The following is a 25,575-nucleotide window of genomic DNA, read 5'->3' on the forward strand; positions in this document are numbered from 1 at the left end:
CCAGCCATTGTATCGCTTGCCCTCTGAGTTCAAGCTTTATTGTCATATCTGCTCTCTGAGGAATTTCTTTACTTTCCTGACAGTTCAATGGTGCATTAAATTAAAAAACAAATTCAGTGTGCTGTATTGAAAGGGTTCTGTCTGAATATATAGTCTGCCATATGGATCAAAATGGAAGTGCTTCCAACTGATTTTTTAGCGGTTTGATGTTCGTTACATTTTGCCAACCAAGGCCTTCCAGGACCAGGAAAATGCCTCTCTGCTCTCTGGGTTTGGGGAGCCACAGGGCAGCATGGAGGCTGTGGGTGTGTAGGGCACAGGAATGGGGAAGAGACAAAGGAAGGCGGGCACACCTGTAGGAGGGTAAGGTCGGGCCCACGCCCAGGGGCTTCCCCGTTGTGAAACTCGGGGCTACCCCAGGGTGAAGAGGAGGCTCGTGCCCAACAGCAGCAGCAACAAAACTGACACCCCCTGTGCTCTGGGCGTGGAGACCGCTGCTGTCCACCCCCCCGCCGCCCCCCCCCCCCCCCCCCCCCCGGCCCTGGGCTGGAGGCACCGTCCCTGGGTATCTAACCCCCCAAAGCGGGGTTTGCCTTGCATTCTGCTCCCTCTCTCAGAGTCCTGCTTGCGCCTCAGGGTGTGGGGAGCTGACTGTGCCCAGTGGACTGAGAGCCCACAGGAGCTGTACGATTGGCCTCGCTGTCCTGATTGCACTCCCCGGAAGCTCTGAGGCTTGAGTTGGCCCTATGCGTGGCATTGCAAACTTCAGCAAGGAGACAAAGAAACCTTAAGAAGAAAGAGAAAATAACAAAACAGTGCCAGGTTGTGAAATTCAATGTGTCTGAGCATCTACTATAGGGGAGGTGCTGTTTTGAGAGTAATCAGTTCTCAAGGAAAAATTCCAGATTTTCCAAGATGGTCCTGCTTTCAAATATTCTGCCCTAAAGTCAAACTAGTTATCAGAACTTTGTCTCCATGCTTGGGCTGGAAACTATGTAATGTATCCAGCCCATGTCACTTCTTTCTAATCTGGAATCTGCTATTTACTGGTTAAATAAGCACTGACAGGTCACCTACTCTCTCAGCCTCTGCCTCTTCTGCAAAATGCAGAGACTCCTACAGAGTAAACGTCTGTCCTCTGGTTCTGCCTGGAACCTCCTCTGTCTAAGGGGGACACTATACCCGTTTGGAGAACAGCCTCTCCCCCACTGCAGCCTCCCAATCATGGGGTTCTACGGGGCGCTACAGTCACAGTTCCCATTACTCCTTGCCTCTGGGGGGGTGGCATATATCTTAAACCAGTTAGAATCCTCCATAATCCACCCCCCCCCCCAGAATTAAGTGATTCCTTGTCTTCCTATCTGTGAAACTGGGCAGGTAATGTCTCTCCTCTTCCCCCAGCTGCTGACTGCTAGATTGGGGCCCCACAGAGCCTTACTGAGCCTGCTGGGCTCTCATCCATCCAGGACAAGACATCACTGTGGCAGACCCAGCTCAGTGTGGGACGGGGAGGGGCTCCCAGGCTCCCAGGAAGTCCCAGCATTTTGGGGCCCCCTGCATTCCCTCCCTGTTGTGGGGAGTTGGGGGACAATCGGCCAGGTGGCCGGTGACCCTCTCCAGGGCTCCCTGGGATCATGTTCAATTTTAACAAACGCACAACCCTGATGTGCTGGCACTTCTGGCAAAAACCTATTTTGGCAAATGCAAAATTGCTAATGAAATTAAGTACCATTCCATGTAGCATCTGTTCTGTGACCAATTTACCAGCTTCCGAGTGAATTGGCACTTGAGCCTGTTCTCAGGCACAGCCTACGACGCTTCTTGCTTCCAGCTGCAGAGAGCCTCTGTGGGGAGAAGGAGTCAGGGAGGAATGTTGAGAGCCCACCATTTCCTTCTATTAGTGAAGCCAGCACCTCCTCCCCATTCTCCCATTTCCATGCGAGTCTACCTGTACAATTGTAAGAATGTGCTGTATTGGGTAAGACTTTATTGGTCACCAGTGACAGAAACCTACTTTTACCCAGGTTAAACCACAAGGGGATTTTATTATAAAAATACCAGAGGTATCACGGAGCCCAGGACAGGAAAGAGGGGACCTCTGGAACATGGAACTCAAACGTGGTCGGGGCTGTCCATCTCTCAGCTCTGTTCTGCCCTGTACATCCCACTGGGTCCTCCTCTCCTTTCTGTTGTCTCTCCTTGTGTGATTCCCGAGGAAACATGACTGCATGTAGACCCAGATACCGAGGGAAAGGCTTTTTGTGCCAACTGTGTATGGTGCCCACACCTGGACAGGACCACTAACGATGCCACAACAGGATAGGCTCTGAGGCCAGCCCACTGTGGCCCGGAATCTGCCAGGACCTGTGGCCGGGCTCAGGATCCTGTTGGAACTGGGGGCTGCTCCTGGCTCTCTGCCCGTCTCCATACCCTGTTCTTAGAAGCTGAGGGCTTGCCTGGGCACGGTCTGTGCCTCTACTCCCCTGAACTATCTCGCAGGAGCTGCCACGCCCCAGGGGTGTCCGGCCCCAGAGGTGTCCGGCCCCAGCGGGTAGACATAAAAACAGATTCCAAATCTTCCTGAGATTTAGATGACGGGGCTGGCTCCTCATCATTCATAACATTATACATGTCTAAAATTACCCTAATTATTTATATTTACTTGTTTATTGTCTCTCTCTCTCTCCCTACTACAATGAAATGCCATGCAAGCAAGAACCCTATAATGTGCCCCTTCCAATTTGTATTTTTGTATCCTTCAGGTAAATACCTAGTAGTGCAATTGTTGATAGGGTAGTTCTATTTTTAACTTTTTGAGGAACCTCCATACTGTTTTCCAGAGTGGATTCCCACCAACAGTATAAGAGGGTTCCTCCCTGTCTCTGCATCCTTACCAACACCTGTTGTTTCTGGTATTGTTAATTTTAGCCATTCTGTCCATGTCTCACTTATTAATCTCTTTGTTTGTACCCCAAGATTCTGTCTTTGCCCCAACGTAACATAGATAGCCAAAGATGAATTACCTCCGTTGGGGAGTGAGGGGTCACTTCAGAATCTGAGACTAAGGTGGTGAATTCTTGACTTCTAATATCAAAGGTACCATTCGGATGTAAAAACAAAGATATGAATGGGGATGCTTTCTCTTTTTTCTTTTGAATCCCTTTGAAAACTCTAAGCCCGGGCATGGAGAGGAAAGGTAGAGTGGACCTGGTATAGATTACAAGAGCTAACTCTGCTTTCCCCCTTCCAGCAGAGTCCTGAAGGTGGAACGAGGTATAAAGATACATGCTGATTTCTAAGATCAGTCATTCCAGAGTGGAAGTGCATCATCTGGACCTCTGAGCACCTTGCTAGGGTCCCCTGAGCCGCAGTGATGGACGATAACAGAATAGAAATAGATGGAGGGCCATTGACGCTCAAGGCCAAATGACGCTGAGCGATGTACCAAACTTACCTGGGAGTCAGAAAGACTGAGGAAGCTAGCCAAGAAAGGACCCAAAGAGCAGAGCTGGTAGACCCCCAAAGCCTGGGGCTTGAGTTGATGTGTGTGCATATGAAGACCGAGGACATGACAGGACCTTGGGCACTTCAATGAAGGGGCAGCGAGGACAGAAGCCAGTGACTCAGCAGTGGAAGGCTCACATCCAAGGACCAGATACAACAAACTACATTGTCAAGATTTCTAGAACAGGAGTGGGACAGATCAAGAGGGAGAAGCAGATGCAAACGACAGTCCCTAAAAGTCGGGATTTGCCTCCCTTAACTCAGTTGCCATCTGGGGTGGAAAGAGAGGGGTAGGAGAGAGTATTTAAATACTCGCAAATTGATCGAGTTTTAAAACTGAAAGCGACTATATTAAGTTGCTGCAAACCAGGCGGAAGGGGGCTTTAATATAACTTTTCTTTTTTTTTCTTTTAGATTTATTTACTTATTTATTTGAGAGAGAGAGAAGGAGAGAGAGAGAGAGGAGGGGCAGAGGGAGAGAATCTTCAAGCAGTGAGTGTGGAGCCCAATGCAGGACTCGATCCCACGACCCGTGAGATCACAACCTGAGCAGAAACCAAGAGGTGGATGCTCAACCGGCTGAGCCAGCCAGGCACCCCTTTAATATAACTTTTTTAAGCTTTAGGAAAAGATAGTTACATTTTGCTCCCCAGGGACCATGACTGTGAAATTTATACCTGCCCCAGAACATGAGAGGCCACAACTTTGTTTCTACAGATGGGGAAACTGAGGCCCGAGAAGACAGATGGGTGGTTCAAGGTGATAACTGCCGCGCAGGGACACAGCAAGGAGGACAACGCAGATCTCCTGAATCTTGTTCCGGATGCCCAGCAACAGGGAATTACCGTCCTTTGTCTATCTAATTCTTGCAGAAAGTACTGAGCCTCATGGACGGAGCAAATGTAAGACAATGTCTCCCTAACTTTTTGTTAAAAATAGTGTTAAACTGAGATGCCAAGTTTTAAAAGCTCTCGACTCTCCCATGTCAGCCAAGTAGCATGGGACATAGATCGAAATGAGCATCTTTGGTTAGTGAATGTCATCTTCCTTCCCCCCTTCCCGTTACTATTCCTGACAGTATAAAATCCCTCCTGGGTGGTTGTAACGACTGTAAAGCATAGGGAAGTAATCAGAAGGGCTGGGTGGGATAGAAGAGGTGGCAGCTGGAGAAATGGCTTATTTTGACAAGAGCACTTAGGCAGCAGGTGGGAGATAGATGGAGAAAGAAGGAGAGGCAGCCAAATTTCCACGCTCTGATGATTACATCCCTGAGGAACAGTGCAGCTCTTCTGAGGCGTATCCTTCCACAGATGCAGGAGACAGCAAAGCACAGAGCGACTCAGAATGTTGGTGTCTGGCACCATTAACCAGGTGCTGCTGATTCAGATCTGACACAAAGCAACTCATTCGTGCCCAGGCAGACGAGCTCCAGTGTTCCTGCTGGAACTGACCAGATTCCAAGTCATCCACCTGATGTCTTCCTGTGTGGGTGCTCCATTTAAGAACGAGTCCTACCTCTCTCCATCCAGCTCAGGTAGCCCAGGATCCCTGAGATTCTGCTCATGATGGTTTCTAATACCATCAATCTGTCAGCAGTAGCTTGAACTTAGAAACTGAAAGTTGAAATTCCCACCCGGAACTGTGTCTGCTCATGCAGTCCCGGGGGCTTCGAAGGGCAGAAAAGAACAGAGGAGAGACAGTGTGGTGTAGGAAATGAGAGCATACGTTTGGATTTGGCAGACCCAGATTCAAGTTCTGGCTCTGTCTTTTCTTAGCTCTGTGACGTTGGGCAGGTTGCTTATCATCTCCGAGACTTATTTTCCATTTTCTGTAAAATGCAGTTTTTGTCATTGATAGTAAGTATAAAGAAGCATTTATCTGATGCAAAGTAAATATGGGAACAATGTTACCTGGTGTTGCCTCTGTAGCAATTCCTCTCCCCACTCACAAGGGCTACCCGGCTGTGCTAAGAGGGTTCCAAACTAGAGTGCATACTTTTAAGTATGCCCCGCCCCTTTCACCGGTTACCCTATATGATAATCATGTCCTGCACATTTACAGCTTCAACTGGATTTAAGAACTGTGTCTTATTCACCTCTGGATTCCTAGTGCTCAATGGAGCAGACAAATCAATAACTAAGAGAGTGGACCAATTGTGGTGTAGAAGATTTCTTAGAGTTTTATTTCTGATTATGGCACTTGAAGGAAGAGAGGGTATATGGCATCAGCCTTGGGGGATTTGTTTGGGGGATTTCACCCAGAAAATTAGTATGCTTATTTCTCCATGGAGAAAGGATAAATAAGGCAATGTTATGTTTTGGTTTAAGATATGCAATAAATCAGAGACAACTTCAGAAGCAACACGTAGGCAGAGGATTGGTTGATTTCTGGCACTAAACTAGACCTCCCCAGATACTGGCAGCAGGGTCTACAGTAATTAAACTCTGCTCCTTTTCCTAAGTCTTTGGAGGAAATCAGCCACCAGGAGTTAAGATTCTCTGTTTGGTATCACAGCACTGCTGGAGATGGTGAAAAAGGAGCTGAGAACAGAGACAAAGAGGCAAAGTCCAAGCCCTAGTTGGGGGATGGGGTTGGAGATTTTCGGGTTGCTTCGTGGTACTTTGAGACCTCACTTGACTTTAATGACTTCCTTTGTAAGAACAAGACAAGCAGACAAGACTGGGGGCCCAGTAGCATCAAGAGTTGATTCCCGAGGGATGTCCAAGATCACACCTGTCACAATCACACCACATGGAGGAGTGTGGACCCTGCCCTTGGTCAGGGGTAGGTTGGAAGGATGGCTGGTCAGGTGTCACAGCTTCTGCTTTGTCTCCTTCTTCAAAGGGCTTCTTTCTTTGTTTTTAAGAGCGTAGTGCTAAGACCATTCCTACACCAGGATGGCAGGGAATGACCATGAACCACATAAACATATCTACTAAACCCAAACTAAATGTATCTTCAACTCAACTTCTCCTTAGGTTGGAACCTCAAAATGCTCTTTGTGCCTCCAACATGAAGTATGATGGAGGGGAGGTTGGAATGCAAAGAAACAAGATTCAACCAATAGCAATTCAAATATCTTGCTTTTGAGAATTTTACAAAACTATTTGGCCATTTTCTTCTCCAGGTCCTTGGAAGGGGCCTTTGCAAGTAAAGGGTCCCAAAGTTTACCTTTCATTAGCTTTAGAGTGAGTTAGTTTCTGGGATATTTTATTTATTTATTTTTATTTATTATTTTTAAATTAAAGATTTTTTTAAGGGGTGCTGAGGTGGCTCAGTCAGTTAAATGTCTGCCTTCAGTTCGGGTCATGATCCCAGGGTCCTGGCATTGAGCCCCGCATGGAGGCCCACATCGGGCTCCCTGCTCAGTGGGGAGTCTGCTTCTCCCTCTCCCTCTGCTGCTCCCCCTGCTCATGCTCTCTCTCTGTCAAATAAATAAAATCATTTTTAAAAAAGATTTTTTAAAATGATTTTATTTATTTATTTATTGAGTGCGTGAGTGAGTGAGTGTGAGCAGGGGGAGGGACAGAGGGAGAGGAAGTGTGAGAATCTCAAGCAGGCTCTGTACTGACTGAGCGCAGAGCCCTACTCTGGGCTGGATCTCATGACCCTGAGATCATGACCTGAGCCCAAATCAAGACTCTGATGCTTAAGTGACTGAACCACCCTGGGACCCCTGGGGTATTTTAAACTGCAACCTGCCCCCTACACCCGGAGCACCCCATTCCTCTTATTCCCTTTTCTTATTTCCATAGCACCACTGCCCTCTAGGCACTGTATAATGTACTCATTTATTATATCTACTTCTGTTAGAAGGTATAGAATGTAAGTTTTATGAGGGCAGGCATTTTATTTTGTTCACTGATGTTTCTCAAGTGCCTAGAAAAAGGCCAGGTGCATAGTAGATGCTTCAGAAAGAGTTGTGAATAAAAGAATGAAATAAATAATGCATAACTGAGTGAATGAATGATGTAGCTAATCTACAATTGGAAACTGTAAAATTTGAGTTCTATTTCAGACTCTGACCCTTAACCTTGGCCAGGTCCTTTAGACTTTCTGTGCCTGTTTCTTCGTGTATAAAATTCGGTGGTTATTTATTCGTTCAATTAATATTTATTGCAACACAACACAACATGGTCAAGAGGATACAATGATGCTTCATTGCATTCAAATCCTACTACTTCTTGCAGAGCGTAGAACTCCGAGACTTCAAAAATCCCGCCTCTTTTCAAGCCCCGCCCACCAGCCATGTTATTCTTTAGGCTCCTCCCCGGTTCAGCCCAGCCGGCTGCCAGTGTAGAGGCCCCGCCTCCCCTCGGCGCAGTCATCCAATGGCTAAGATACACGGGTAGGTGAATGCCGGGGAGCTTTAGGTGTCCTCTTGGCGCCTGACCAGAGTCTTGAGGAATTCAGTTCCTCTTGAATAGTCGCTTCCCCGAGTTGTCCCTGCGATATGCAAGATCACCCTCTCCCCCAAGTTCGCTCGGAAGGGTCGGACAAGGATCCTGAGTCCCCTCGCTGCCCTCCCTAGAAGCCCTGGGTCTTCACTGGACGAGCCTTTCGCCCCGCAGCATTCTGGGAGTGGTAGTTTTCTTCTTCCCAGTTCCTTCCAGGTGGACTGGTGGCTAAGATTCGCAGAGAACTACCATTCCCGGGCGCCCGAGCGAGTTGCCGGTCACGTGACCCGCAAGGACGCGGAGCTGGTAGGCGGGGGCCGGGTCGGGCCGGTGCTCCGCCGCTGTCTGTGACACCCGGGGCGGGTGGGCAGACTCGGCCCCTGAAGAGCCCGCCATGGTGCGCGCGGGCGCCGTGGGGACGCATCTCCCGGCGTCCGGCTTGGACATCTTTGGGGACCTGAGGAAGATGAACAAGCGCCAGGTAAGGGAGGCCCGCGCGGGGGGCGCGCCCCGGAGCAAGAACCGGCTGCAACTGCGGGGAGTCGGGGCTTTCTGGGTCGGGCTCCGGGAAGGACAGCGCCCGGCGACTGGGGCCGACGGCGCCCCCAGGCTCCCTCACCGGCTCTCAGAGGCCCTGAGTTCAAATCTGCGCGAACCCACGTGTGGGCACTGGTGTGCGCTGTCTTGACTGGCAAGAGCGCCGTGAGGGGAGGGTGGCCGGAAAGGAGAAGAGAATCGGAATCTAGTGTGGTTGAGCAAGCTGAGAGGTGACTCGGCCGTGAGTGACAGCTGTCTGCACGTGTTTGAAGGGCCAGCCCCTGGAAGAGGCTCTGGAGGCCTGACACCCCGAGGAAGGCTGCCCCCGGATGGAAGGGGCGAGAAGGCAGGCGAAAGGAAAGAACTTTCTGACAGTGGAAACTGTCCAGTAATGCCTTCCAAAGTAATTTCTTCGCATTCTGGGACGTGTTCTCCCCACTATGCATCGGGACTAAATAAAGCTCCTTGTGCCTGGCGATCTCACTGGGGATGCTCAGTCGTTTTTAGACACAGTGTTCCAGAGGGGACCCCAGAAGTCTTCCCTAATTTCTTAGATTCTGTCATCTGGCTACACCTTGAATATAGGAAGCAGTTAGCATTGGGGTCTCTGGGCAGCTGGGGTTGATTTCTCACTCTTGTGTGACCTCAGAGGAAAGCTTCCTTTTTGCTCTCTCCTTGGTCACCTCCTTGGCCAGCATCGCTGTCTTTGAGTCTTCAATATAAGGCTGAGTAGGGACTGGAAAGGAAGCCCTCTCAGCCAGGAAAAATGCGATTGCTTAAGCTTCTAGATAGAGAATTTAGGGGACCTGTAGGCATGATAGATCCTAATGGATCCTAATACTTTTACTGGTATGAATAATAAATTATGCTAAGAAAAATGGAACCATCCTATTGGTAATTTTGATCGTCTTTGAAAATGGTATAGGGGCTCCTGGATGGCTCAGTGGGTTAAGTGTTCAACTCTTGATCTAGGCTCAGGTCAGAGTCCCAAGATGGAGCCCCATATGGGGCTCCCCGTTGGGCATGGAGCCTGCTTAAGATTCTCTCTCCCCCTCTTCCTCGGCTTCTCCCCTCCTCCTCACCCCCCCCCCCGTGCTCTCGCTCTCTAAAACAAACAAAAACACTTAAAAAGAAAATGGTATAAATTATTATGATTTTGACACATCCTGTCATTTTTGCCACTATATTGTGGAGTGGGATGATGCCTACGGCATAGCACAACTTACGCCTGTGGACATATGGGTTTTGTTTTGTTTTTTTGTTTTGTTTTGTTTTGTTTTCCAAAAAGAATTTCATGCTAGTGCAGTAGTGTGGGAGAGCTTGGTGACTCAAGTCACCAAGTCTAAACTGTTGTTTAGAATCTGGTTGTTTCTAGGTGTGCATGGCTGATGAGCTCTTAGGAGTTTCTGTGATTAAGACGAGTTGTGGCAGTGATTATCACCAGCTTGAAAAACCAACAGCTAATTCCCTGAGCACTGATGCTGTTCCCAAGAAAATCCTCCAGAAAATAGAGCTTTATTTTAAAGTCTAGACTTAATTGGCTAGGTTTTCAGAATGTCTCTAAAACTGGTACTGATTATTGGTGGTTATAATTGCAGACTATCAGAGAAGGCCTTCTGATGAATGTCTCAACTCCTAAACTGGTTTGCCTTTTCACAGGTCTGTATATTCCCACTCTCGGTGATAAGGCCTGTCCGTAGCTGTTGCATTGTCTATGTTTTGCTAGTTTTCTAATTAAAATGCACAAGTTCAAATCTGCTTCCTCCTGGTACTTTCTTTCTTTTTCTTTTAAGCTTTGTCCTTTTCTTTCTTTTCCCCTCCAAAATAGCATCCTCTGACACCTTGTCAGGCATGCGTGCTCCGCCAGTCTCGGAAGTGGGACCTCCTTTCTCTGCTGCCCCAGCTTGCTATAAAGTAAGGCAAGAGCCACACGCAAAAACAAGGACTCTTTGTTTCTGCAGTGAGGAAGAGAGGAAGGAAGAAATACAGCTACTGGCATTTCTGCTGCTTTGTTGGCCAGAATATCGGGTCTGAAACGTTTGTTTGAAACTCTCAGACATTGGCTGTTTCATCTCTGGTTGACAAAAGACTGAGTGTGCGCTTGCTTCTGAACTTTTGCTTCGGCTGTGAATTGCCGAGCTTAGAAAGTTGGGAGGTGAAGATGGACGAACAAAAGGCACCAGTGAAATGTGGCGGTGTATCTCTTACATCCCCGTCAGTCTGTCCAGTAGTTCAACCAAAATTATGTTTCGGAATTCCGGGATTTTAATCCTATACTCATATTAGTAGGTTCCTTAAAGGTAGGGTGTTGAAGTAGGATCTGCGGTTTTGCAATTAGCTTGTTAGGTTTTTGTATAATCGGTTATTTTTTTTAGCCAATAGGTGTCTTGCTCAAAGGACTTTTTTTTGAGGAATTGATTTTACTTCCCCTCGATGAATTTTTCAAGCATAGAAAATCATACTGGAAAAAATATTTTTAGCACTAGGCCTTTATTACATAAATGGCAAGGTTTTATACTTTGCTTTTATCAGGGTGGAGCCCAGTGGTTTGAAAATCTGTCTAAAAATGACAATTTCTGTTTAAAACTGTGGTTTGGGGCTTTCCCAGTCAGATCTGTAATTCATAATGGAACAACATTTATTTATCAAGTCCTTCAAGTCTGGCAGAGCAGGTGGAGAAGTTTTCGAATGCGAGCTACAGTGAACAGCCTCTGCTTTAGACTGATGTGCCTTGCAAGGTGGATTTTACTTCGGAAGCAACAATTTAATGTATTATAGCCCAGTGCTTTAACAGTATCCGCTTGGCACTCCAGTTTCCTTCTTTGTCTTTTGGGGATTTAGTGATAGTTTCATAATTTGCTCTTGACACAGTAGCCAAAGAGTTGTTTTTTTTTTTTTAATGGTGTGTAACTTTAATTTTGAATTACATTTATCTCCTTTTCAATTATTACACCAGAATAGCTTCATGGTAATTTTTTTTAAGGTTTTATTTATTTATTTGAGAGAGAGAGAGAGGAAGCGGGAGAGTGAGAGTGAGCAGGGGTGAGGGGCAGAGGGAGAAGCAGGCTCCCCGCTGAGCAGGGAGCCCCATGCGGGGCTCCATCCCAGGACCCTGGGATCATGACCTGAGCCGAAGGTAGACACTTAACCGACTGAGCCACCCAGGCGTCCCACTTCACGGTTATTTTAATTCATTTTTATGTCCCCACTTTCAGTTATTTCCTCCATAAATACCTGGAATGACATAATTTCACAGACGTGTAATAGGAGCAGTATGAGCTCTGCTTTTCCTACCTTACTGCCACGTCAGACTGCGTGTTCCTGTTTTGTCACACTCCTCAAAGTAATCATTTTAACGGCCGTATAACATTCTGTCAAGTTCCTTTAAACATTTGTTTTCCCCCGACTTTGGAATTAGTTCATGTCCATCACAGACATTTTAAAGAATAGAGACTAGTGTAAAGAAGAAAATTCAGTCACTCATAATTCTACCATGCTAACATGACCTCTGTTGGCCTTTGAGGGCACCCCCTTATGTTCGTTCTACAAACCGTTTTGCGGTTTGTGGAGATTCTACTGCAGCCTACACTTTTGTTTTAAATAGTGCAGTTACTTGCCATTATTTTACTCAATCATTTCTCTGTTGTTGCTCATTTATTTCCTTTTCTCTGTTCCTAGAAATAGGACCATGATGCGTATCGTTGGGCCATAATTCCCTATCTGCCTTTATTGTAGACGAAATTCCTAGAGTAGGATTACTGGGCCCAAAGTAATCTCGTGATTCTAGTGCCAGATTGCTCTCAGAATGACCGGGTCTGCTTGCTTTCTCACCACAGTGCACCCTGGGCCAGCACCGAGTATTAGCATTAAAAACCAAAAACCAAAAAAACCCCCCCAAACTTGAAGTTTGCTAGGCATAAAAAAGAAGAGGGGAGGAGGGAGGGAGGATTGGATTTGAACACTCTTAAGTGTTTATTCACCACTTGTATTTCTTCTTTGGAAAAGTAATAGTTTTAAGCTTTTACCTCTTTTGTTGTTGTTGTTTTGGGGATTTTAGTGTTTTTCTTACTAATTGTTTGTGCCCGCCATATATTAAAGATGTTTGTTTTCTCACTATTTACTCAACAAATTGAGTACTTACTTTTTGCCAGACCTGTGTTGAACTTTGGAGGTACAGCTGTGAACCAGGCCAAAATGATCTTTGCCTTTGTAGAACATACAATCTAATGTAAAAGACACATTAAAAATGATATGTATAGGGACGCCTGGGTGGCTCAGTTGGTTAGGCGACTGCCTTCGGCTCAGGTCATGATCCTGGAGTCCCGGGATCGAGTCCCACATCGGGCTTCCTGCTCTGCAGGGAGTCTGCTTCTCCCTCTGACCCTCTTCCCTCTCGTGCTTTCTCTCTCTCATTCTCTCTCTCAAATAAATAAATAAAATCTTTAAAAAAAATGATATGTATAATTATAGTGATGGACGGTATAAAGAAGTGCAGAATGCAGTGAGAATATGTAACAGGAGGACCTAGGCTGGTCTACAGCAGAGTAGCAAGCTCCAGCCCACCATCTGTGTTTGTTTGTTTGTTTAGAGACTTGGGGGATGGGAGGTAGGGTTGGGGGAGGGGCAGAGGGGAGAGAGAGAATCTGAGGCAGGTTTCATGCTCAGCGTCCAGTGCAGGGCTCAATGTCAGCGTTCCTGAGATCGTGATCTGAGCCGAAATCAAGAGTCAGACACTTAACCGACTGAGCCACCCAGGCACCCCCCACACCATCTATTTTTATAAATAAAGTTAATTGGAACACAGCCATATTCATTCTTTTACCTATTGTCTTTGGTTGCTTTCTCGCTGCAATGGCAGGGTTGAGTAATTTCAACAGACTGTATGGCTTGTAAAATACTTATTATGTGGCCCTTTATAGAAAAAGTTTGCTGACTCCTTGTCTAGTGGGTCAGGGAGGGCTTCCCTGGGGAACTGGTGCCGAAAGTAGGATTTAAGATAAGTGACCATTACGTATGCTAAGGAATCTAGGGAGAGAGCCTTTGGGCAGAGTAAATAGCCAGGTAAAGATCCTGGAGTGGATAGGAGCATGTGCTCTCTGAAGCACTTGACAGATACCACTATCGTACCTGGAGTGAAGTGAGCTTCACCAGCTGAAGCTAGGGAGTAGGGGGATGTACCAGACAGGGCCATAGAGACCATATTCATCCTCAGAGTAGTGGGATCCAATTGAAGGGGTGCAATCGAGGGGCAGTTGAAGCAGGGCATAGAGATGATCAGATGGCCGGAGGTGCCTTTGCAAGTGAGTGTAGAGTATAACGTGGAGAGTGCATTGACAGAGGTGTGTATGGACGTCAGGAAACTGGTTAGCAGGCTCTTGCAGTTGCCCAGTGGGCTCTGTTGGTGACTTGGATGAGAGTGGTGCCAATGGGAAAAGAGAGAATGCAACAGATTCCAGAAATGTTTAGAAGGTAGAATGTATAGAACGAGTTGGGAGGGGGAGTGACAAGAGTCCTGCCATGTAGGTGAGCACATATGGCGGAAGAACAGGTGTACATGGGCAGGTAGAGGGGGATAATTGAATTAGAGACGTGGGGATTGAGCAGTTTCGGTTCCAGGCATGTTGAGAGTGGTTGGTTCAGGTGGAGGGAGAAGGACTTTGGAGATGAGGATGTCTAAGAATTGAGACACTAAAGTGTTGGGTAGGCCTTCTCCGTGGCTCTTCAGATCACCCAGACAGAGGGGTTGTGAGGAGGAAGACTGAGGCAGGTACTAGAGTAAGGAGCCATCCTGGAGGGCACTAAGGGCAGATGCCCTGAGGGACTTACATTCCAAGTAGTAGTAGGCACAGTGACTTTTGTCCCTACAGCCTCTTGGAAGACTGTAAACATCTGGCCCAACAATCCAGCTACAGTCCGATATAGGGTGTTGTGAGGTAGGCACGTGTTGCTCCCCCCCCCCCCGCTGTAGTCACCAGGGGTTGTGTGTGGCAGGCAACTGTCAGCAAGGAAGAGCCTTGAGCTTTGGCAGGACAGGCCCTGTGGATCTTAACTCAGTGGTCTAAGGTGGAGCAAGATCAGCTTAGAACTAGCTATCATCTTGTGTGGCTTTCTGTCTATGTTCTTAACCAGATATTGTTTGCTTTTTACCTTTTAAAACATTTATGGAAAATTTAAACATCCAGGTGTTTAAAGTTTTTGTTCACTTTGCAATGTAATTTCAGATGCAGAACAGCCTCATTGCAAAGTACTATAGGACTCTGAAGCCTCATTTGAGGTCTCTTTGGCCAGGTGGCTAAGGAGTGGTTCTAGGTAAATCACACTGCGTGCATTAGGCTCTCAGGTCTGACGGGTAGTCTCTACACTAGAGCAGGAGGCCCTTGGGGTAGAACTTGAATAACAGGACTCTTCAGGGTTGAAGGTTCTGGGAAATCCCAGAGAGGTAAGTAAGTAGAGTCTTACCGAAGCTTTAACAAAGTAGGTCCCATGGATTGCTCTGGGTTTTTTTTCTCTCATTGCTCATTGAAAGAGAGACAATATACAGAAGACTCATTCCATGGACAAAAGTTGAAATACTACCCGAGTTTGCAGTTTGTGTGAATTAGCTTAATATCCTAAAATCACAACTTAGCTTTTGGTTTTGTTTTGTTTTGTTTTGTTTGTAAACAGACTCATCTCCAGCTTAGGGTTTGTGCATACTCTTCCATTGGTTTTCACTTTGGGTTTGGCCTTTCTCGTTCCAGCTCTATTACCAGGTTTTAAACTTTGCCATGATCGTGTCTTCTGCACTTATGATCTGGAAAGGCTTGATCGTCCTCACTGGCAGCGAGAGCCCGATCGTGGTGGTGCTGAGGTACGTGCCGCACACTGTCTTGCCACTGTCTTGCTGCCGTCACGCTCCTGCCCGCGACAGAGGAGCAGTGTTGCCTGAGCGAAAGCCTGCGTGACAGCCAGCGCTCAGTATTTTCACTGGGTAGATTATTAGAGTTTTCTTTGTTGAAACCTGTTTTCATTTCGTTCTGATCTTTGTTGAAACATCTCACCTTTTTCAGCACACACTTTGGAGCTTTGATCGTGGGGATGCTAATGCCCCAGTACTGTATATTTGCTTTTGCATTTTAATGCTTTAATGCACCTAAAATAACAATCTTATGTGATTATTTGTGTACAAATTGATTTTAAACATAAGTAATTTAAAACTGTGATTTAAAACTGTGATTTGGTTTTCTTTGTACCAGACAGGGAAGTGTATCTCCCCAGTGCCCAGCAGAGTGTGCTGTGTTGTTTCAAGCATCTTCCGCAACACTGTTGTACGGGGCTGCTCTCTTCCTGAGACTAGTATCTTCTAAAGCACAGGACGTTAATTTAAGAAAAGTTAATACCTTAGTTAACTTCATATAGCCATAAAGTCATGCAAGGGGGGGGAAACGTAATCAGTTTGAAATCAAAGAAACATGTTAGGGAGCCCTTAGGTGCTTCAAGATGCTCTCTGTCCAACGTGGCCTAGACCATCAAGCCTTGCGGGGCAGGGTGGGGGTGGGTGGGTGATGGAGCCCGTGTGCTTTACAGGGGGAGCGGTAGGCTGTAGCAGTGACCGGGCAGGGTCACCGCTGGCCCGTGGAGGAGCCAAGGTCAGCACGCAGGGTTTGTGCCTCCCAAACCAGTGCCCTTTCCCTCCACTGGGCCTTGCTGCCATATCATGGGGCTTCAGCCGTGGCCCTGGCTTCACCAGGTTGCCCTGGTGTGGCTGGCCAAGGGGCCTATTCTAGAGAGACACTGCTTTCATAAATTTAGGAGCCTTAGGAGAGCATGCGGGTTTCTGATTCACTGGTGTGCACGCTGTGCTCTAGGAGTGCCCTGGGGTCCAGTGGATAGGTTAGGAGGGAGAAGGGGAACAAATGCATGGATTCTAGATACCTCAGCCTTGTTTCAGTTATAATAGCTCTATTTTTATGTATTGTATATGGATATGCAGCCTGGTAAGATTTCATTCGAAGGAAGGATTTTAAGGCTTTTTTTTTTTTCATTAGAAATTAAAAACCTCTGGGGCGCCTGGGTGACTCAGTCAGCTAAGCATCTGCCTTCGGCTCGGGTCATGATCTCGGGGTCCTGGGATCGAGCCCCGCATCGGGTTCCCTGCTCAGCGGGGAGTCTGCTTCTCCCTCTGCCCCTCACCCCGCTGTGTGCTCCCCCCTCAAATAAATAAATAAAATCTTAAAGAAAAAAAAAGAAATTAAAAACCTCTAATTTAGATGGGCCCTCCTACTTAACAGATAAAGAGCCTGAGGCCCATGAAGGCCAAGCCACTTGCATCTTACAGTTACTTTTGACAGAGCCCAAACTAGATCCCAGATGTTCTGGTTTTCCTTTAATCACACAGACACACTTGTACACAGAAACTGTTGTAACAAAAAAGAAGTCTGTAGGGACTTCTTTTTTTTTTTAAGCACGCTTTATAGTTCTAAATTTGGTTTGTCAACATAAACTGTTGACATCATGAGAGATGTGTGACCTCGGGGAACACTGACCTTTGGGAAATCCCTGGCCCGTGAGGAAAGCAAGTGTAAGTTGATATTAGTGAAACATTCCAAAGAAGTGCATTCCTCATGAGACATGATAATGACTCTTTTTCTTTTTTTTCTTTTCTTTCTTTCTTTCTTTCTTTATTTTGTAAAGATTTTATTTATTTATTTGACAGAGACAGTGAGAGAGGGAACACAAGCAGGGGGAGTGGGAGAGGGAGAAGCAGGCTTCCCGCGGAGCAGGGAGCCCAATGCGGGGCTCGATCCCAGGACCCTGGGATCATGACCTGAGCCGAAGGCAGATGCTTAACGACTGAGCCACCCAGGCGCCCCAACAATAATGACTCTTGATGACGAACTGTACTCTTCTGCCTCTGAGACTTATCCAGGAGGTTTTTCTAGTTGTAGTTCTTAACTGTTTGCTCTTTCTTTCCCTCATAGTCATTTATATTTTTAGCCCTCTCTCTGTTTTTTATTCAGACTTCCTATTTTTGAATGCTAGATCTATTATGATACTTAGTGTCACTGGTTTCACTTATGTGTTTATTGAAACACATCAGCAAGTACTTAGTGACAGGCAAGTCTCCCCTGTGTTTCTCTTTGCTGATGTGCATGTGCTGACAAGTTTAAGGTGGTCCAGGGCCCGGAGGGACAGGAGGGCCAACTTCTTGAGCTGCTCCCATTTTGAACTCACATTTTCCTTTAAAGCACCCCATTTCTTCACTAGTCTGGTTCTTCCTCGCTGCATCCTGCCCTCAACTAACTTCTCAAAGGTTTTTGATCATACAGCCTCTATATTGCAATATTGTTTGGTCTTACTTATTTTCTCATGCATTACGACACAGCATGAGCATATAGAAAATGAATTCTGAATGGATTAAAGACCTCAGTGTGAGACAGGAATCCAGCAAAATTCTAGAGGAGAGCATAGGCAGTAACCTCTTCGACATTGGCCACAGCAACTTCTTTCAAGACATGTCTCCAAAGGCAAGGGAAACAAAAGCAAAAATGAACTTTTGGAACTTCATCAAGATAAAAAGCTTCTGCACAGCAAAGGAAACACTCAACGAAACGAAGAGGCAACCCACGGAATGGAAGAAGATATTTGCAAATGACACTACAGATAAAGGGCTGGTATCCAAGATCTATAAAGAACTTCTCAAACTCAACACTTAAAAAACAAATAACCCAGTCAAAAAATGGGCAGAAGACATGAACAGACACTTCTCCAAAGAAGACATACAAATGGCTAACAGACGCATGAAAAAATGCTCAACATCACTAGCCACCAGGGAAATACAAATCAAAACCACAATGAGATACCACCTTACACCAGTTAGAATGGCAAAAATTAACAAAACAGGAAAGAGCAAATGTTGGGAGGATGTGGAGAAAGGGGAACCCTCTTACACTGTTGTTGGGAACGCAGGCTGGTACAGCCACTCTGGAAAACAGTATGGAGGTTCCTCAAGATGTTAAAAATAGAGCTACCCTATGACCCAGCAATTGCACTACCAGGTATTTACCCCAAAGATACAGATGTAGTGATCCGAAGGGGCACGTGCACCCCAATGTTCATAGCAGCATTGTCCCAATAGCCAAACTGTGGAAGGAGCTGAGATGCCCTTCAACAGATGAATGGATAAAGATGTGGTACATATATACGATGGAATATTATTCAGCCATCAGGAAGGATGAATACCTACCATTTGCATCAACACGGATGGAACTGGAGGGGATTATGCTAAGTGAAATAAGTCAAGCAGAGAAAGACAATTATCATATGGTTTCACTCATATGTGGAACATAATAGCACGGAGGACAATAGGGGAAAGGGGAGAAAACTGAAGGGGGAGAAATCAGAGAGGGAGATGAACCAGGAGAGACTATGGAGCCCGGGAAACAAACTGAGGGTTTCACAGGGGAGGGGGGTGGGGGATGGGGGAACAGGGTGATGGGTATTAAGGAGGGCACGTGTTGTGATGAGCACTGCGTGTTATATGCAATTAATGAATCACTGAACACTATATCAAAAACTAATGATGTACTATACAGTGGCTAACTGAACATTTAAAAAAAGGAAAATGAATTCTGTTTTGAGAATTTCAGCTTCTACTAGATTACAATTTACTTTGAATCCATTGAAGATTTTTGGCATGGGTTTAAACCAGTACCAGGTAGGATTATTTATTGACCTCCACATCAGAAGCAGTCAACATTTGTTAAAACTGGGCTTTCTGTAGAATACGGCCTAGAGGATGATGCCGCAGGAGCCCCAAGACTTGGGTTTGAATTTTGTCCCAACCCTCAGCTCATTTTTTGGGTAGATCACTCTTCTCAGGCATTCGTTTGTTTGCTTCTCTTCCTTGAATGGGAGTGCCCACGTCCTAGGTGCTGGAGATGAGCCATGAAACGCAAGACTTGCCCTAGAGTATCAACCAGCTTCAGAGTCTGCACTTCTGAATGAAAATAGTAATGTATTTGTAGATGTAGGACCTTTTTTTTTTTTGAGGCTAAAACTTGGCAGCTTTTACTTCAAAGTGTTCACATTATACCTGGTTCTTTTTCTACTTAATACAAAGTACAGTGGGGCCTGCAACTATCCTTTCATACTTAATCTAAGGAGAAATCATTTCCTTTCTCACTTGATGTCATCATCATGAGCAGTCGGAAGGGAACCACTGTGGCATGTTTGATAGCTCCCAGACCTGCCTGACAAATGATGGAGGTGGAGACTTTCACTGATCCGTTTATTTTTGTGTTCTTCATGAATTGAAAAGTTCCCCTGTGAGCCCAGGCTAAATGGATGTGATTTTGTGTTTCTTCCCAGTGGCAGTATGGAGCCAGCCTTTCACAGAGGTGACCTTCTGTTCCTGACAAACTTTCGGGAAGACCCTATCAGAGCGGGTGAAATCGTGGTCTTTAAAGTCGAAGGACGAGACATTCCAATAGTTCACAGAGTGATCAAAGTTCATGAAAAGTAAGGTGGCTTGACTTCTTTTTGGTGTTGTTTTATAAATTTTGGTAGCCAGATTTATTTATTTATTTTATTCATTCATTCATTCATTCATTCATTCCACTAGCACTGATTATTATCCAACTTTTTTTCCCCATTTTTTTCCCTCAAGTTTTATTTAAATTCCAGTTAGTCAACATACAGTGTAATATTAGTTTCAGGTGTGGAATTTGTGATTCAATTTCGGTAGCCAGTTTTCATGGTTGAATAGAAAGTAGCAGATGCTCTGGATTATGCTCCTAGTCCTGCCGTTTACTAATTGGGTGACTGTGGACCTGCTACTTTACCCAGTCTGGAAGACGGGCATGATAACATCACCATTTCCCACCATGACTCACAGGGCGGGTGTGAGAACTGAATGGACAGGTGTTTCCGGAAGCACTCAGCAACTTAAGTTGCACACAATGGGAGGTGGAATGTACGAGAACATAATCGTTATTTGAAGGAGTCTCAGAAAAAATCCAGTCCCGTTGCAGCCGAGGATGATGGTGATGTGAGGACTGTTTTCTGAAATGCAGAAAGCTGCCTGTTTCTCTGTGTCACTTCGGACCAAGTGGCATTCACAGCTGTAGCCTTAGCCCCGGGTGGCGGCCCGGCTCGGGCTTCAGTCACTGCGTGTCGTGCTTCAGTTCTCCCCCCACAGGTAGTCTTCCTTTCCTCTAAATGCCAGTGGTGGCTTCTGAGAGCACTTTTTGGGAAGGAGAAACACTGACTTCTCCTTCAAATATATTAAGTTCCCAGGGGAGGGTACAGTCACGTGATTAGTGAAAATGTTACCTTCTCTATACTGGGTTATTCATTTACCTCTTGCAGCTTAGTGTAGCATTTTTTACCTGCCTGAGTTACGGAATTAAACTGACCGCTGTATTTGTGTTTTTTAAATAACAGGGCGTTTCTCATTGCGCGTGGGTGTGTGCGGGTGTGTGTACACACGAGTGTACTGTAACTATTTGTGTATCTCCAGTGTTAGGTTCCCATTCCATTCACTGCTTGCAGGGGTCCCCCAAGAAGTCGATATTTAAAATTGTCACCTTGCTTTGCTGTAAACATTGGAATGACCCTGTTCCTGTTTGCGTTGCGCTTGTGGTTCTACACGGTGGGACTTGATGTCCACTTGTTAACTGACTAATAAAGAAATATGCATGGTTGTAACGTGACAGCTGACTTAAAAACAATTTCTACAGATGAAAAATTATTCAAAGTTGAGGAAATAATGGTGATTTTCTGTAATTTGCATGAGTTGTGGGAGAGACTGCTTGGGGTTTTCTCTTCTTGATTTCCTTTATAACCGCAGCTGCAAATCAGCTTGCTTCTTCTGGCGTGGTTTCAAATCTTTGTGGGCTTTTAATATTTTATCTAATTATAATAGTGCCTTTTTTCATTTGTCTTATTGAAAGAAGACCCTCTTTATAGCTCTGTAATATGCCGTAATGTTGTGTTTCTAGTGTTAAGGCTATGTAAGCACCGGTTTAGGATGTTCAAAATTAATCCCATGGGTCTCTTTAACACACTGGTTTTATGCCATTTGTGATTCCTGTTTCTTTGCAAACCAGATTTTGTACCACTTTGCTCAGCGCTGAAGGAAATAATGCATTAACATTCTGCATTTGGCAAGGAGAAGTAAGTTTGAGGAGGGGTAAGGGCACACCCGCATTGAATTAGCTTGTGCTCAAATCCATGTGATCTAGGACCACGTTCATGTGTAGAGGGAAGGGGAATATAATCCATGTTCACAAGTTGGTCTTTGAGGACTAAGAGAGTGAAGACAGTTGCTGGAAGCTCATCATTGCCTTGCTGGTGCCCTCGTGCTTTGCCATGCTTTTTGGTTATCAGGGTAACATGAGCATTTTAGAATTTGAGTCTGCAAAATCACCAGCAGACCTGTGTGTTAGTCGGATGGTTATCTGTAAGCAATCACCTTAGACCAGGAAAGATCTAGTTATTGTCGAATGCTCATCTAAATGCCCGTATCTGACTGTGACATGCTGGGTAAACTAATTGTTTTCTAATGATGCTGTGCTGAAAGTCATTTGTGAAAGGACATTATTTTGCTTTCTAGAGATAATGGAGACATCAAATTTCTGACTAAAGGAGACAATAATGAAGTTGACGACAGAGGCTTGTACAAAGAGGGCCAGAACTGGCTTGAGAAGAAGGATGTGGTGGGAAGGGCCAGAGGGTGAGCATTAACTTTTAAGTTATATAAAAGATTCAGGAACCAGAAAAATAGTAACAAAGAAACTAGGGGCGCCTGAGTGGGCTCAGTTGGTTAAGCGTCCCACTCTTGGCTTCAGCTCAGGTCCTGATCTCAGGGTCGTGAGATCAAGCCCTGCATGGGGCTCCGTGCTGAGTGTGGAGCCTGCTGGGGATTCTCTCTCTGCCCCTTCCCCTCTCTCTTTCAGTCTCCCTCTTTCTCCCTCCCTCCCTCCCTCAAGAAAAAGTAAGAAACTAAGTGTATAAGATAATGGAATCACTTGTTGTAAGTAGTCCACTTTGTACTGTGTATTGCATTTACTGTGTAAATACCACTCAGAACTAAAGCTGAATGCAAGTATATTATCTATATCATTGGTTTAATTCTGTTTTAGAAAGAAATCGTCACCTAGAGATTAGTTATTTTTGGTTTTAAATAGCAATTACAAGAAATCCTCCCAGAGATAACACTCAAGGGAATATTCTAGACATTTCCTCTACCTATACAGATGTGTGTACTTATACAATATATAATTTTACATAGTAGAATTTTATTTTATTTTTTCACCCAACAAGAAGTTGGAAATAGATTTCTGTGTCAAATCTACACCCATGTATTTTTAAGTGGGTATGTACTGTTGTTCCACTGAGAATCATAAAATCCTAACTTAGCCAATCCTCTTTTGGTGGACAGACTATTTCCTGTTTTTCTCTACCAGAAACAGTTATGTGATAAATCTTTTAATATTCATCTTTGCATAATTGTTCCAGCAGTGAGTTCTGCTTCTGACTGTCACAGCAGAGCGTGTATCCTCTTATTAAAAAAACAAAAAAGGCAATTCTTCCTCTCTCTTGGTGACTGTTTTTTATGTTTAACCTGTGTTAGAAGTGTCTCTTTTTTATCTTCTCTAAATCCCTCGAGCTGTTTAAGGCTGGAGAACCTGGTTACCATTTTCTAAGATTTAGCTTTATCAGTCAGATTGTGGTTTGAGGCCTCTGCTCACCTTCTAACTCCTTTACCCTATTGCGTTTCTACTGGAGTGTCTGTGGGGAGAAGAGAGAGACTTCCAGCTAGTCAGTCCTCTATTTTTAGATGTCCTGGGGACAGGCTTCATATAAAGGAGAGCTTGGAGCTGCTGATTTACATAGGACTGGTTGCCTTACCTGGAGCTGCTGATTTACATAGGACTGGTTTCCCCTTGGTGAGGTGAGGCTTGGGTCCTCTGACTGCATCTTTTTTTTAATAAAGATTTTATTTATTTATTTGTCAGAGAGAGAGTGCACAAGCAGGGGGGATGGTCAGGCAGAGGGAGAAGCAGACTGCCTGCTGAGCAAGGAGCCCGATTTGGGACTCGATGCCAGGACCCTGAGATCATGACCTGAGCCGAAGGCACTTAACCGCCTGAGCCACCCAGGTGTCCCCACTGACTGCATCTTCTCATGAATTTTGTCAGGAGAATCACTGGCTAGCTTATGCCCCAGACCTTCTGTGTCTGTGATCATAATCATGTGGGTATAAATTATGGGACTCACATCTGTGTTCACTGCCCAATAAGCCTGTTACATCTGGAAAGCCCCATGAAATGAAAATGATGATGGTTCTTCCAGTTACAAACTAATTCTTCATGTATTTTGAAAGTTTTCCCTAACAGCTGTCTTAATATAGGCTGTCTGGATGTGACTTCTCCACTGAAAAAATTAAAAACTAGTCTGATAGCAGTTGTTGGTTCCATTTGTACAAGTGGCTCAACTAATTATTTTGTTTATTTTTTTAAAGGATTTTTTTTTTTTAAGATTTTTTAAATTTATTTGACAGAGAGACAGCCAGAGAGAGAACACAAGCAGGGGGAGTGGGAGAGAGAAAAGCAGACTCCCGCAGAGCAGGGAGCCCGACTCGGAGCTCCATCCCAGGACTCTGGGATTGTGACCTGAGCTGAAGGCAGACGCTTAACGACTGAGCCACCCAGGCGCCTCTCAACTAATTATTTTAATTCTGTTATGGTGAATGCAGCGAGTGAAGACAAGCAGCATCTCTAGTTGAAATCATGCGCTTGCTTAAAAAATCATCCTGCTGTTAGTCATGATCCTTTTGATTAAGAAAGCCTTTTGAGGCAGGAGTAAATGTTAGTTTTATAGCCCTAATCAAGGCTATTCCCAAGGAAGATTTGTGTCCTAAGGCTGATTTAGAGTGTTTTTAAATGTTGCTATCATCATTTTACAAACAATTTTTATATTTCTGGCTTTTCATCCCACAATTTAGGTTTTTACCATATGTTGGTATGGTCACCATAATAATGAATGACTACCCAAAATTCAAGGTAGGAATGTGTCTCTACGTCTGCATTAAAAAAATGTATATATATTGGAGCTTTTTGCACGTGCCGCTGTGAAGATGCAGTCTGTTTAAAATGTTTTGCTGGGTTTTTTTGTTGTTTTTTTTTTTTTTGCAGAGTGTTTGTATTTAACTACGAATTAATATAACCATTTAAATTAACACTTAAATCAGTTATTTAAAATAGCTACTTTCATCTTTTGTGTTCATAGTGTATTCTAAAACGGCACCTCTGTATTTGTTGCTTTTTATCACGGAAATCTTTAAACATACAAAAAAAAGTAGTACAATAAACCCAGTAGTGATGATCTCTCAACCTCAATAAAAAGCTGATAGAGAGCCAAATCTATATTTTTTAAAAACCACTTGAAAAACAATAGGGAACCTACGCAAGAATGAGCAATGAATTAGCCGTGTTTATTGGGTGCTTGATCCTTAGTCCATCAGCATATTTGGGAGGGGTTTAAACCATAATGTGGCATTGAGCAGCTAGTTTGGAGAACCAGGCAAGGGGGAAGAGGTCATCTTTTGATTCTGTCCTCAGTCTAGCACTGAGCAGACTTCATCTGAATACATTTATAGACCAAAGTAATTTGTAGAGCTCACAGTAATTTCCCACTGTGTTTTCTTTACAGTATGCTCTTTTGGCTGTAATGGGTGCATATGTGTTACTAAAACGTGAATCCTAAAATGAGAAGAAGTTCCTGGGACCAGATCGAAATGAATTCTGTTGAAAAAGAGAAAACCTAATATATTTGAAATGTTCCACTTTCTGTATAAAAGGAAACAATGTGGAGACGTTTTTGTCTTGTCCAAATAAATGATTCATCAGTGAAGATTGTTTTCTTTTGTGGGCTCTGATTTGAACCTGCTCAATCTATGTGCCACTTGTGGTAGTCATTCTAAGCCAAGCACCGGGGTCTGGGCCACTTCTGGACCTGCTGCTGGGGATGATGCATGGTCCCCACGATGTAGTCGTAATGTCTGAGTTTCAAAACTAAAACTCTTTGCATAGCATAATAGCATTTCGGGGGGTGGGGGGGAATGAACAGGCCCCTAAAAGGAAATGGTTTCTTA

The 25,575-nt window shown here is 44.9% G+C and overlaps 1 protein-coding gene across 1 annotated transcript; it reads left to right on the top strand.

The window, feature by feature from the left end:
- The first annotated feature begins 8,188 nt into the window (after positions 1–8,188).
- Positions 8,189–25,334, top strand: SEC11C (SEC11 homolog C, signal peptidase complex subunit). The gene is made up of 6 exons (XM_027576586.1): positions 8,189–8,382; positions 15,179–15,288; positions 19,788–19,937; positions 22,033–22,152; positions 24,427–24,484; positions 25,134–25,334. Exons 1-6 carry the CDS (start codon positions 8,296–8,298, stop codon positions 25,185–25,187), a joined length of 579 nt encoding a protein of 192 aa, XP_027432387.1. The 5' UTR covers positions 8,189–8,295; the 3' UTR covers positions 25,188–25,334.
- Positions 25,335–25,575: the final 241 nt, after the last annotated feature.

The sequence above is a fragment of the Zalophus californianus genome, chromosome 14, assembly GCF_009762305.2.
Source record: "Zalophus californianus isolate mZalCal1 chromosome 14, mZalCal1.pri.v2, whole genome shotgun sequence".
NCBI lineage: Eukaryota > Metazoa > Chordata > Mammalia > Carnivora > Otariidae > Zalophus > Zalophus californianus.

Excerpts from the sequence above, each read along its gene's own strand:
- SEC11C (XM_027576586.1), top strand. The coding sequence starts at position 8,296 with ATGGTGCGCGCGGGCGCCGTGGGGACGCATCTCCCGGCGTCCGGCTTG. Across the intron at positions 15,289-19,787 it reads CCGATCGTGGTGGTGCTGAG|TGGCAGTATGGAGCCAGCCT; the intron begins GTACGTGCCGCA and ends GTTTCTTCCCAG. Across the intron at positions 24,485-25,133 it reads ATGACTACCCAAAATTCAAG|TATGCTCTTTTGGCTGTAAT; the intron begins GTAGGAATGTGT and ends TTTTCTTTACAG.